The sequence below is a fragment of the Euleptes europaea genome, chromosome 8, assembly GCF_029931775.1.
Source record: "Euleptes europaea isolate rEulEur1 chromosome 8, rEulEur1.hap1, whole genome shotgun sequence".
NCBI classification, from domain to species: domain Eukaryota; kingdom Metazoa; phylum Chordata; class Lepidosauria; order Squamata; family Sphaerodactylidae; genus Euleptes; species Euleptes europaea.
The window spans coordinates 83,568,722-83,582,977 of record NC_079319.1 but is presented as its reverse complement, the minus strand read 5'-3'; the positions used below and the strand labels follow the sequence as shown (position 1 = coordinate 83,582,977).

General features: G+C 46.2%; 1 protein-coding gene across 1 annotated transcript in view; it reads right to left on the bottom strand.

Annotated features, from left to right (window-relative positions):
* TRIO (trio Rho guanine nucleotide exchange factor) overlaps nt 1-14,256 on the bottom strand; it is a 218,637-nt gene that overhangs the window by 135,160 nt on the left and 69,221 nt on the right. Inside the window, exons 15-19 of the mRNA XM_056854855.1 lie at nt 14,106-14,225; nt 12,435-12,626; nt 10,523-10,672; nt 3,043-3,157; nt 2,271-2,386 (exon numbers count right to left, since the gene is read on the bottom strand). Of these exons, the coding sequence (XP_056710833.1) occupies nt 2,271-2,386; nt 3,043-3,157; nt 10,523-10,672; nt 12,435-12,626; nt 14,106-14,225 (693 nt within the window). The remainder of the gene's footprint in view (nt 1-2,270; nt 2,387-3,042; nt 3,158-10,522; nt 10,673-12,434; nt 12,627-14,105; nt 14,226-14,256) is intronic.

The following is a 14,256-nucleotide window of genomic DNA, read 5'->3' as shown; positions in this document are numbered from 1 at the left end:
AACTTGCTGCGTTTCCTGAGCCGTTGACCCAGCTCTGTGTTTTCAGACCTCCAACATAAAATGACTGAGTGTGAGGAGCTACTCACAGTACCTGAGGGAGTGCTCACTAGTCCATGAAAGCTCATGCTGTATTGAAACTGCTTGTCTCCAAGAGACCGCAGGACTCCTAGCTTATTTTTAGAAAGCCAAACACCATCTTGGCCATCTTCTGGGCAGGGAGTAGGAGTCACTGGGCGTGTGGGGGGGAGGCAGTTGTGAATTTCCTGCATTGTGAAGGGGTTGGACTAGATGACCCTGTTGGTCCCTTCCAACTCTATGACTCTATGTTTAAGATAAAGAAAACCACATACTTCTTGTGGCCAGGATGCAGGAGAGGGCTCCCCTCTGCACAACGGAGACAGTGACCTCCCCCTCCCCATTAGATGGTGCTCCCAAATCTCAAGAGGAGACTCTAGGAAAGCCTGCCTCGAAATGTTCCGGGCCAAGAACAGAAAGTCACTCTTGTCCCTTGGGATCCCAGCAGCTACGTCCTAATTTTCACCTAGTAGATCACTGTATTTCAGGCCTACTGTATCCCTTGTTTAAACAAAAGCTATCTGAGCCTGACTATAGTCAGGAAAGGGCAAGATATAAATCTAATAAAATGAAAGATCTAGGGCATTTATTGAAAAATCTACCCTTGATACAGCAAAATCTTGAAAGGACCATCTTATTATCTGAAAAAAACTTGTGGCGTGCACATATACACAGATGAATTCAGCGTAACCACAACAGAGAGGAGGAATATATATATTCTGAAACCCAAGGAATACGTGTCAAGAAGACATGCTGTTGCCTGGATGCCTACTGGGAGAAGAACTGTAAGCAGACATGACAATTCCAGTTCACATGAAGCTGCCTTATATTGAATCAGCAACAAATAGGAATTAGCGCTGTATAAGTTGATACTTAACTCAAAGGAAAACAGTCCAAGTTCATATATGAAGAATACAATACTTTGTTTACAAAAATATGTGCAAAAAACACACACCAAAAAGACAATGTTAACACAACTGTATCAGTGGCTAGAAAAATAACATATAAGAAACATTCCAGGGAACAGTCTTATGGTAACTCAATATACTATGTGACGATCAAGTCCCAAAGATGGCAAGCCTGAAGGAACTTGGTTTCGGCAAACACAACTCCAATGGCCGGTTGGGTTGGCCATGCAGATAAAAAGATCATAGAACAATTTTAACTGTTTTAAAAATGTTAACTAATTTTAACCAGTGCCGATGTTAGTGAGCAATTGAATAAATTTATCACAACTTACCAATGCTAAATCAATGTAATACAGACAATGCTGAGTTCAATGCGACCCGAAAGTTCAAGAATCAATCAGAGGATCTCTAACAGGAAGATTTCCTGACCTCACAAAAGCAATTGTGACTCAGCAAACTTATTTAAGGAGACATGCAAAATAATTAGGTTGTCTATTTACAGAAAGCATGAACTCAGCATTGTCTGTATTACATTGATTTAGCATTGGTAAGTTGTGATAAATTTATTCAATTGCTCACTAACATCGGCATTGGTTAAAATTAGTTAAAATTGTTAAAGTTTATGTATGTTCTACATGTCTTTACAATTAGTCACTGTTTCCTTTTCCACACCTTTTTCCTTAGGCTGAGGAAGCCCCCCAAGCAAAACGTGATGAAATAATCTAGAGACCATGTTCTGTGATCTTTTTATCTGCATCATGGCTTCATGATAATTCTATGGATGTATCTAGCCCTCACTGACGGGAAAACTTCTTTTCATATATCTTTACTGCGCATGATTCGTTGCCAGTAACTGAAGCTACCTTCAGCTGTTCCATTGCGCATGACCAACCCAACCAGCTGTCGGAGTTGTGTTTGCCGAAACCAAGTTCCTTCAGGCTTGCCATCATTGGGAATTGATAGTCACATAGTATATTGAGTTACCATAAGACTGTTTCCTGGAATGCTTCTTGTATGTTATTTTTCTAGCCACTGATACACTTGTGTTAACATTGTCTTTTTGGTGTGAGTTTTTTATACTGAAACAGATCACTGGTCTATCTATCACAGTAAGTATTGTCTACTCAGACTGGTAGTGGCTCTCCAGGGTATCAGACAGAGGTCTTTCACATTACCTCCTACCTACTGTTTTCAACTGGAGATGCCAGGGATTGAACCTGGGACCTTCTGCATTCCAAGCAGATGCTCTACCACTGAGCCACTGAGGTTTAAAATGCAGGCCCTGACCTGTTTTGCACTTCTTTCAAAGACCACATATTGTTGACACTGGTCCAGGCGTCTTTTCCTCATCGTCCAGTAATGCAGGACACGGTTTTCCCTCTGGAAGAGTTCGTTGAGGATATCTGCCGCATGAATAAAGAGAAGAATTTAACCAACTTACTGAGTTAATAAATGAATTCCCAAGAGAGCCACAGACAGTCTTGGCTCTCAAGGTAATGCAAAAAAACACAGGAGGACAGACACAGACCATTAGCAGGTGAAAATAAGAAGCAATGAGAAGTGGTTTTTAAAATATCCAATTTGCTCCCGACCCCCAGGTTGAGAACCACTGCATTAGATGTATCGGCACACAAAACCCACCAATTTATATACATGGAACGGAGTCAGTCAAGTTTACCCCAAGTCTATCCCAGTGTGAATTTTTTTTTTTTTTGGATCTTGGTATGCTCCAGTCAAAGCTGTATGTAGAGATACATAACTTGTAAATGCAAAAAAAAGTCAGACTAGGAACTAGGAGACCCAGGTTCAAATCCTGGAAAAAACTACACAGGTGCATTAACTTAGACAAAACTTAGATTAAATTCTAAGCATTCTGCCACTTTTTTTAAAACTTTTATAGCTTTATTGACTTGGTTGCAAGCTTCCTGGGTAATGGTTGACTGAGTGGCAAAAAAACCCCAACCCCCCCATCTTTTTAATTAATTTAAGACTGCTGCCTTCCCAACGGCTCTGCTGAAGTACATTAACCAAAAACGTAGAGCGAATCAAGCAACCTTACTTTTGACCTGTTGTTCAGGGGCCTTGATATGAGTCACCATCCCTGGCATGTTAACGCTATTCCGGTGCAGGTATTTCAGGAAGACGTCAGCGTTTCGCCGGGCCAGCGTGCAAGCCTAGAGGAGACCAGACAAACGCATCGATGTGAACATGCACCAAAACTATATGGAGGCTGCCATTGCGGATGCTGCAAATGAAAGGTTACACCATAACTGAGTCAAACCAATCCAGTTTAGCCCACTTGGGGAACAGGCAGGAGAAGGCAGAAAAGCGGAATGGCATCAGCCTAGGCTACTACATCGGCATGCCTGCCAGTCCTTGGCACCATGCCATGAGTCAAGTTCTGTCAATTTGCTTCTGATTTATGGAGATCTACTTCCAAATTGTCCTGTTGTTAATAGCCTTGCTCAGGGTTTCCAAACTGAGGTCCGCGGCTTTTCCTATTGAGTTAGTCCATCTCCTGTTGGGTCTGCCTCTTTTCCTGCTGCCTTCCACTTTTCCTGGCATTACTGTCATTCCCAGTGAATCCTGTCTTCTCATAATGTGACCAAAGTACCATAGCCACACTTTAGTCAGTTTCACTTCTAGGGTCAGTTCATGCTTGATTTGATCTAGAATCCACTGATTTGTCTTTTTGGCAGTGCATGGTATCTGTAAAACTCTCCTACAACACCACATTTCAAAGGAATCTACTTTCTTCCTGCAAGCTTTCTTCATTGTCCAACTTCCACACCCTACATAGTAATGGGGAATACTATGGCACGAATTATCTTGATCTTGGTCGCCAGTGACACATCCTTACACTTAGGAACCTTTTCTAGCTCCTTCATGGCTGCCCTTACCAGACTCATTCTCCTCCCGATTTCTGGGCTGAAGTCTCCCTTTTGGTTGGACGATGGAGCCAAGGAATGGAAAGTCTTTAACTATTTCAAATTTCTTCGTTGCCAAACTTATACTTGTGTAATTCCTGAGTAGTCATTATTTTTGTCTTCTTCATGTCCAGCCTTAATCCTGCTTTGGAACTTTCTGCTTTAACCTCATCAACAGTCTTCACTATTTTCTGCTGTTATTGTGGTGTCATCTGCATATCTAAAATTGTTAATGTTCTGTCCATCAATTTTCACTCCACATCTAAATCTTTCTAATGATTATGAGTGTTAATTTGGCCATGGCAAATTTTGCCATTAGGACTTTTTTGTCCCATTCTATATTTCCCAATAGTTCACCAAAATACTTAGCCACCTGGACTTTATGTAAATGTAAATTATATTTAATTACATGTAAATGTAATTCAATGACAAAAACAGAACTTCCAAGTCAAGGTTTTTCAAACAGATGTTGTTGCATGCCGCTTGCCAACACCAACACATTCACCGTGCTTTGCAATGAACTGTGAATGGGATGGCTGCTGGTGCATTTCCACTCTAGACGCAGCATTCAGAGATAGAAGTAGGCTACCCCTTTCAGAAAACTTCACACATGGATTGACATCCTGTCTTGCTCTTAAGACTGAACAGGAACATGGATGTTGGCTGCGATTAGTGGCTCTGGTTTATTACGTGCATGCTTGCATCCTGAATCTGCACATTGGTTGTCTTGCTGCTATGCTGAAGAAAAAGAAAGTGAACATAGGCTCTGCCAAAAAAATCTCAACTGGACTGTTATCTAAGGGTGAGATAGCTAGGGTGTGAGACCAAAGTATTCAAGGAGGGGGATGAAAACTGAAAATTCTGATCTTGGCCAGCTGAATGCATGATCTGCCAACACAAGCTCATCACTGGCTTTCAGTACGAACAGCATTGGATGGAAACCAACCTCTGGCTGCCGGAGCTACCAAGCAAGGAGGCCACTGGACAAATGAGGAGACCAGGAGGGGTACGCGAAGATATGCTGAAATCTTAATCACAGGTAGCACAGCACAGTGGGTTTCGCTTTCAAGCTAGCATATCTTAGATGTAAGGATAACAAAGAGAAACTACTAAAAGTATGGGCATGGTTGCAAGGATCTTGACAGCCTCCCTTTCCAGATGATCAGTTATGCCACCAACCTCACAGTCACAGCAGCTATTAGTTTCTGCTCATTTCACCTCTTTTTCAGTATCTCTTTTTGGCACGATCGTTCTGTTACTCTGTTTACATTTTCATCGGTTTTATCCCAAAAATGAACAGCTTAGATCTCAACATACACTTTCAACTGGAAGCTAGTTTTGGAGCAGGAATTCTTAACCAACAGTTAAGGTTCTACCCTGAGGAAATATATTGGACCGGAAAGTTATCATTAATGCAACTGCCCAACAGTCCATAATGCATTCCTCCCTGCAGGGAAAGCTATGTCAAGTGTCCTGTAAGCCTTATTTTCTGGTGGCACTAAAAATAGACTGAAGAAAATTAACTTGTTTTCCTATTAAATGGGCAATCAAGCAACCCAAAGTCCTTGCGCTTCCTCATTTTTTCAGCTTTCCGCTCCAATTAACTAACTGCACTAGATTTGACGGCTTTTACTTGCTATGCTGAGAAATCACAAACCTTTTCCTCCTCCCTTGCTCAGCTTTCTGGGACATTCCCGCTCCCCCACCTACCCCTACCTTTTCAAACTTGCTGTCTTTGATATTCATGCTTGATGGTTGAGTCTTAATTTTGGCATTACTGGAACTAGGGAAAGGGTGGGCAAGAAAACTACGACAGATTAAAACAGCTGCTTATTTTCATCCTCAGCTCTCTCCCCCAACTCTGTTGTCATATGGGTTTTATAAAAAAAAAAATTAAAAAAATTAAATCAAACAAAATATGGTTGAGTCACTGGTGCAATCCATTTTAGACCAAGGAGATACCCCCCTTTATGTGCCCCCAAACACTTGTCAAAGTTTAACTGATTATAGCCTTATTGCACAAACTGGCTCATCAAAAAGGCGGATCAAATACTATAGAAACACAGCCAACAAACTGAGTTCAAGACAATATGAGAATCAAGCTATGGGCTACTGAATTACAAGCGGTTCACTTCTCCACATTCAGCATTTAGTTATGAGAAGCTACAGTATTCAGCCACAGCAGAAAATCAAGTACTCGGAACTTGCATATTGAAAGGATAGCTGCAGTTCTCAGCATGTATGATGGTTCCCGGGCAGAAATCTGAGGCATTCGCACTTGGAAGTTTGGTTCAAAGTTGCTTCCAACTGTATCACATTTCCAAACCCGACCTGAATACCAGAGTTGCCACCAACCATGATTACAGGACTCGGTTTCCTGCAAACTTTAAAAACGGTTGGTTTGTTTATTTGAGGGATTTCTCAGAACACTTCAGGTGTTAGAAAATGCGTGCTGAGGTCAGTTCAGCCAAAATGTCCTGATTTCCTATTTGTGACTGACACCATTCTGGGGAAAAAGGCTAAAAACAAAGGACACAAAACCCAAATAAGTTCTGAGGGACCCTGCCGTGCAAAAGAGATTCAAAACAGATAAAAGGAAGTATTTCTTCAAATAAGGCACAGTTAAATTGTGGGATTCCCTGCCCCAGGATGTGGTGATGGCTGCCAACTTGGAAGGCTTAGAAGAGGGGAGTGGACATGTTCATGGAGGAGAGGGCTATCCATGGCTACCAGTCAAAATGGATATTAGTCATGATGCAATCCTATTCTCTCCAGGATCAGAGGAACAGGCCTAGTGTGGGATGGAAATGACCCATATACTTTGTTTAATTTGTTTTGAGTGAGTGTGGCAATGTAAATATGCCTGCTGCCATTGTCAGCAGTTCACCCCCAAGGCAAGGCCTAGTAGGGCCTCATGCCTCAAAGCTGCTCTTTGGGAGAGGATGCTGTTGGGCTCAGGTAAGCCAACAGCAAAGTCATCTGCTGTGCAAAAATGTTCCTCAAGGTTGGAATCCGTCGCTTCAACCTGCTCGGTTCCAACCCCATATCTGTACAGACAGTTTCCCAGGTCCCCTGATCCATCTGTTTTGCTCAGGAACACTTTAGAACTGCTTCCCAAGAAGGCCAAGATGAAATCTACACATCTTGACAAGGGTTCGGTGCCACCTTGCTTCAAACACCCTGGAATACCTCCTGTAGTTCCTCAGCCTGAGGTATCAGAACCAGTAGTGGTAGAGGGAGGCCTCTGCCAATTTCACAAACCCCATCTACTCGCTTCCAGGAGCAAGAGGTGAAGTATTGCCTGATCGTCCCTCCCATTTCTAGCCTGCGAGGGAGAAGGCCTTCCCTGTTCCATCCCAACCGGGTCCTCCAGTCAGTTTTGACACTGCCTCCATTCTATGGCACCCACCTTATGACCCTTAAAGCAACCTTGGGGAGACCTGTTCGCTGCCCCGCCGCTGCATCCTCAGCCTCTGGCTTCAGTTCTGCGCCAGTCCCACTCTTATCCCTTGGTTCCGCCTGCCTTTTTCCAGAAGGATCAGTTCATTTCTGATGGGCAGGAAGAGGCTTCCCATTCAGATATTGGATCCGAACTCCCCCCACCCCCCAGATCTATCGCCTGCTGAATCAGTATGGCTTCAGTCTCACCAAACGAAGATCTTTGCTCATATTTGGAGCAGATGTTAAGGATGGGGAAATCCCTTGGGATGGGTGTCTTCTTTTCAAATCTGTACGCCTTCTTCCACATCGGAGAGGCATTCTCCCTCTTCCCTGATACTTCCCTCGGAAGAATAGCTAGATTCTTTTTCCCCAGGGATTTCTTGAGAGTAAAGATAAGCCCTGACCTGGATGGCCCAGGCTAGCCTGATCTTGTCAGATCTCAGAAGCTAAGCAGGGTCAGCCCTGGTCAGTATTTGGATGGGAGACCACCAAGGAATACCAGGGTTGCTGTGCAGAGGAAGGCAATGGCAAACCACCTCTGTTAGTCTCTTGCCATGAAAACCCCAAAAATGGGTCGCCAGGAGTCGGCCGCGACTTGACGGCACTTTACACACACACACAAGGATAAGCAGACTTCATGGCCACCTTAGTTGGCCATGAGTTGTGACCTTCTAAGTGACTACAGCAGTGACTGCTGTGGTGGTGGATAGGAGAACTGCCCGAAGTGGAGGGGGGACTGAGAGCAGTCTGGGCACGTTGCCTCTGAGCGGCCCAGGCTTGAATCATAGCCACTATGTCCTCTATCATTGCGGCTCTCTCCCCCCCCCCCCCCCCGCAGGGGAAATTACGTTACCCTCCGACGTTTTCTGTGGAGATTTTGAGGCGCCCGCTTGCTGCTCTCTCTCCGGGCTTCTACCGCTAGGCATGTCTGCAGGTGCAGCGCCAGCGGGAGCGTTCAGAGGTCGCAGCTTCTTCCTGCTCTTTCTACTCCGGCCACCATGATGTCTTTTCTGAGTGGCTTTTTTGGAAACAGGCTGGGTCTCGGGATGATCCGCAGCCGGATCGCGCGCCTCCCGCCTCTCCGAATGTCCGAAATGGTAGCAATCGGCAAGCTCTTTTATTTTTAAAACGTGATAGCTGGTTGGGTCGCGGGGCTGTTCCAGCGCGACTGAGCGTTGTTGTGAGCGCAGAGCGCCGTTGTGATCTGCCTCAGAGAAGTAGTCGTCCTCTCGGGCTTTAGAGGCAGCGGCAGTAGCCATACCCTCCGGATTCTCAGCCAACCAGCGGGAAAAAAGAGGGGATTGAGAGCGGAGTGAGGGGGGGAAACTTTTTTTTTTGTAGAATAGGAGAATGTAGAAGGTAAATGTAGAAGGTAAAAAAGACTAGCCAAAGATAAGATAGACAGAGATAGTATTCCCTACGCTATCCAAGATTTTGCAGAAGCTCTGCCATAAGCTTGTCTCCCCGGCAAGGCAGGACGGAAAACTGGAAGCTGGGGCTATTCCCGCCCCAGGAGACAGGAAGTTAAAATTTTAGTCCTGCCTCCCCGAGCAGTGGGTGTGAATAACCCGAGCTGCAAGATGCCCTTACCCTCAGAGCGGGAATAGGATTCACTCTGCTCTTTATTCCAATGCTCCAGTCACAGTGGCTTTCTCCGTGTTGAAGATTTCACGGACATTGGCAACACCATCTGGGCGAAACCAGCTTCCATTCTGTCCACCTCAAGTAAACTGGATAGAATGGAAGCCGGTTTCGCCCAGATGGTGTTGCCAATGTCCGTGAAATGTCCGTACAAGGTCAAGCAAGACAATTGCATGTTCCTCTTTCCTCAACCCCCAAGGCCTTCCCTGGTTACCGAAGAAGTTCAGCCAAGACACAGGCAAGAATCCCATCCGTCACCGGTGGACAAAGAAGGTTGGAAGATGGATGCTATAGGCTGAAAAGTTTGTTCTGCAGCTGCATTAAATCTGAGAATAGCCAAGTTATTGAGGCATCACGGCTGCCTACCAGTTGTTCCTCTGGGAGCATATGGCGTCCAATCTTAACCTGCTACCAGAGGACTAACACTATGGCCAAAGTGCAGCAACTGGAGGTCATCATATGATCAAAACAGCAAATGAATGCTGGCCGTCTGATGGCTGATTGTTTTGCTTGTTCCATGGCATCTGCTGTGACCCTGAGGCAATTTACACGAGTGAAGTCAACTGCCCCAACAGAAATAGCAAGGCCGAGTTGCTGGGCAGCGAGGCCTTAAATAGGCCTTGGAGGCAGAGCGTGCCAGCATGCCCACGTCATCAGCCCTCGCCGACCAGCAAGGGCGGCAGCCTGCCTCTGAGCCTGCTATTGGCAGGACCAAAGGGAAAGGGGTGGGCGGAAAACAACCACCTGGGCAAGGCAGCTCCAAGTGCCGCGGAGAACGCCAGCTCCATTTCAGAGTGGAACCACTGCCCACAGTCCCACTGGACTTGATCTGATCCAGCAGGGCTTTTCTTATGTTCTTATGAGCATGCCTATTATCTTAGGTGCTGTGGAAGACAGGCAGGATAATGCTGCTGCAGTCGTCTTGTTTGTGGGCTTCCTAGAGGCACTTGGCTGCTGTGTGGATGGACTTCTGGACTTGATGGGCTTGGGTTTGATCCAGCAGGGCTCTTCTTATGTTCTTACGAGCGTGCCTGTTTTATTAGGTGCTGTGGAACACAGGCAGAACAATGCTGATGCAGTCGACTTGTTTGTGGGCTTCCCAGAGGCACCTGTTTGGCCACTATGTGAACAGAACTGTGGACTTGATGGGCTTGGGTCTGATCCAGCATGGCTTTTCTTAGGTTCTTTCTTACATTCTTAAAACAGCCTAAGCAGGCAGGTAATAAACCACTTGATTACATTTTCATACCTGGGACTTACAAAAGACTCTACCCATCTGTATCATATGTTGTCATGCTTTGGTGGGCTTTGACTCTTTTATAAGAGGATTCAAAGGTGTCTTTGGGGAGCTAAACACTCCAAGTGGGGCAGTCTCCACATTTTTATAGGCTTGGTCCTGACCAGCTCAGGAGATGGGCTGGGGTCTGGACAGGAGCTCAAACCACAAAGGTCTTCACATATCCACAGGAGCCCATTTCCCACAGCGAACCTCTGTACCCCACAATAAACAGCCATAAAATCATCAGTTACCTTTAAAAACGCCTCTTTTTGTTCAAGGTGCTTGCTGATCATGGGAGTTACATGATCTGTTTCTGAGTTGGGTCCCAGTTTGTCAGCTCCTCCACACCAGTCTTCTTCCCGCTTATATTCTTGCTCCAAGCTTTCCAGCACACTGCACACCTGCCAACCAAAAGGCGAAGCACTTGAGTCTATATGTCTTTGGCGGAGGGAGGCAGGAGGCCTAAGCTATCGAAAACCGGGGCAACGGAGACAGGCTCCTCAAAACCTGTTACTTGATTTGACAGCTTCCTCAGAAGTCAGACTTGGCTCAGCTCCGCACTGCACGTTTTAGGAACCCTTAACTCTTCCCTGTGTGAACAGAGGTTGCATCCCTATTACCAATTTATTGTGGAAGTGAGTTCTGCTACCGCATGGTCAGGAAGTGAGTGGCACCAGCGTTACAGCACCTTTGTTACCATGTTAACAGCTGTTGGCTGTTGAAGGGTGGGACTGAGAGCTCTTCATTAGGAAGGCTTCTCTTGCCAGAGGCAGAAGCTGAGGCACCTGGCTGAGAGTCTGCAGGACCCAGAGTTCTAAAGAGGGTGTCTTGAGAGGCAGTGTGTCAGGAGAGCTAGCAGGGAAGTGCAGGAAAGTCACTGAACAGCTTCAGCAATGGATCACAGCAGTGTGGCTAGTGAGGGAGCTGAAGCTGAAACATGCAAGGTCTGTGGCATGTTTGTATTTTTACCAGAGGGTAACAATAATTACACTTGCAGCAAGTGTAAGTTGGTAGCCCTGCTGGAGGAGAAGATACAGGGACTTGAGGCACACTCATCCACACTCCATTTTATAAAGGAAGGTGAAGAGTTCATGGACAGAACACTTGAAGCACTCTTTAGGGGGCAACAGGAGGAAGAGAGTAAGGAACCTCAACAAATGGAGGTGCAAGCAATTCAGGAGGAGGGTGCATGGAAGAATGTGGCACACAGGAGTTGAAAACTCAGGAGTCAATCTGATCCTCTGTTGCTCAGCAATCGGTTCCAGGATCTCCCCATAGATATTAATTCTGGACCACTCCCCCCCCCCCGCCAAAAAAAAGCTTGAAAGAAATTTCTCAGGCTCATGCACATGAGAGGACTCCATCTTCCACTCCCCAATGTAGAAAGAGGTGTGTTCTGGTAATTGGGGATTCTCTACTGAGAGGGGTAGAGTCTAAAGTGTGCCGACCGGGCTTGTCTTCTCGAGAGGTCTGCTGTCTACCAGGTCCACGCATCCATGATGTGACAGAAAGGATAGAAAGACTCATCAAGCCGACAGATTATTACCCCTTCTTGCTTATTCATGTGGGAACAAATGATATTGCCTGACATGTTACGCATGTTTGTATTTTAAGTAAAAAATTAAGTAAAAATTAATATCATTAATTGGCTTTGCCTGTGTCTTCTATAAAGTTTGTATCTCTGGCGCCTGGCATTACATTTTATGGTACATGTGGCCTGACCCCACCAAGTGACATTTATGTCATATCCAGCCCTCGTAACAAATAAGTTTGACACCCCTGGCTTATACGAACAAGTGGGAGAGACCGGACATTGAATCGAGCCTTCTGACAAGCCTGTCTGTGGGACACAGCCCCTTCAGGAAGTTCTGTATTTTCATTTCTCCTACAAACATAGATTATGCTCCCTATAAGTGCTAGGGGATTATATAAAGGACAGGAAAATCTCACAAATTCAACTCACAAATGCTACTACAGTGCAGGGTTATCAACAATGAGAATGCAGCCAATGGCTCAAGCCCATAAAACTGAACTGACTTTCTCTATTAACCTCCAATCAGCGAATACGGGCTTTAAGGCTAACATCACATAAAGCCAGCTCTGAAGCCATTTCCCCATTAAGCGACGGCATGGAGGGCCTGAACAAATCACGCCGCCAAGTACCTGCTCCGACGTCTTGTAAAAGGCCACAGAAGCGTTCACGAGCTTGAGGCGGTCCTCCATCTTGAGCATCAGCTGCTGCCAGTGCGAGGCCACCTTCTCCGCGCAGTCGCGGATCATATCCATGTCGTAGTGATTGGCCTGCAGCATCGCTTCGGCTTTCTGCTGCACCTGCAGCGCGCTCTGGTGCGTTTTCTGATTAAATGACCAGAAGGACATGCTGCTTTCATTCATCGATGCATGACGAGAGTGTCCCACCCTTGGGCTGCCCATGTTTTATTTGTAACAAGGTTACAACTTGCGCATAAGCTAGTCACGTGTCGCTAGAAGGTGGAGAGTCAGGGAAGCAATGTTCTGCATTCACAGGATGTCTCTGAGAATTATCCTGGAAAGCATGCAACTGTTACAGAGATGTCGCTCGAGATGTATCCTATGAGCTCTTAGAAGAACTTAGAGGCAGGAAAAGGAAACACACTTTTACATTTGGGCAGACACGCAACATGCATGTGAGAACACACAGACCCAGGATGGGAATGTGGCAAATCCTTACATCAATGTGGCAAATCCTACAGTAATGTTTGCAATATGCTGGATCCCTGAAGTCTGACTTACAGTTAATTAGCTCATACCAAGGAACACTAAAGCAGCAGCAGCAGAAGAAGAGTTGGTTTTTATAAGCCGACTCCCTCCACCACTTAAGGCAGAATCAAATCAGCTTACAATCACCTTCCCTCCCCCTCCCCACAGCAGACACCTTGTGAAGTAGGTGGGGCTGAGAGAGCTCTAAGAGAGCTGTGACTAGCCAAGGTCATCCAGCTGGCTTCACGTGGAGGAGTGGGGAATCAAATCCAGTTCTCCAGATTAGGGTCCGATGCGCATGTGGAGGTGTGGGGAATCAAACCCAGTTCTCCAGGTTAGAGTCCACCGCTCCAAACCACCACTCTTAACCCCTGGAACCACGCTGGAACCAAGCATGACTCAAGAGTAACTGGAAGCAGCTTGGTTGTCGCTTCCCTACATCCAAGTCCCACATTGTCCCAGGAAAGTATGAATGACAAAATCACAAGAATTCTCCTTCATCCTTCAACAGAAATTAACCCTACTATTCACCCCACCCTCATCTCTAGCAGTTTGCAGCTCTCTCTCTAGTATCTTTGTATCTAATTCCCAAGTGTGCCCTCTTCCTGCAGATACCTAAATACGCAGATAGGGGACACAGTGCCCCCCTACAGATGTTTCTGCAGACTTAAGGACCCCCTAGGTCTGTTGAAAAATCTGAACATTAAAAAAAACCTGGGGGTTTAAATCCTCCCCATTTTTTTAAAAGAAGTGTTGTCTGCGCATGCACAGACAACACTCTTCACAGCCACCGCTGCCTTCAGCCACGTCAGCTGCTGGGCCAGAGCTGGGGGGGGGGGGGGAGGTCTTCCTGCAGTCGCCCGGAGTAGTGCCAGGTGAGCTGGCAAGAGAGCAGGGCTGGGAGGAGGTTTCACCGCACTCGCCCAGAGCAGCGCCAGGCGAGCCAGCAATGGACTGGGGGCTGAGGGGGGAGGTATGATGCCATGATAACCCAAGTATGATCAACTAGCAAGTTGTGTCCCAAATGCATAAGCAGGATGACTCTTAACGTTCTGCTGGACTGCAATCTAACTTTGCAGCCTCGCTCACTTGTACCTCTATCGCATGCTGGAATTGCTCATGCTCGCGCTGCAGCTGCTCGGCCTCTTGCAGTGAGCTGGCGGTGATGAGGCCGGCGTTTAGCATGGACTCCCCATTGCGGATCCAACCAAGCACCTGAAAAGACACGCAGAACTGCACAGGTCAG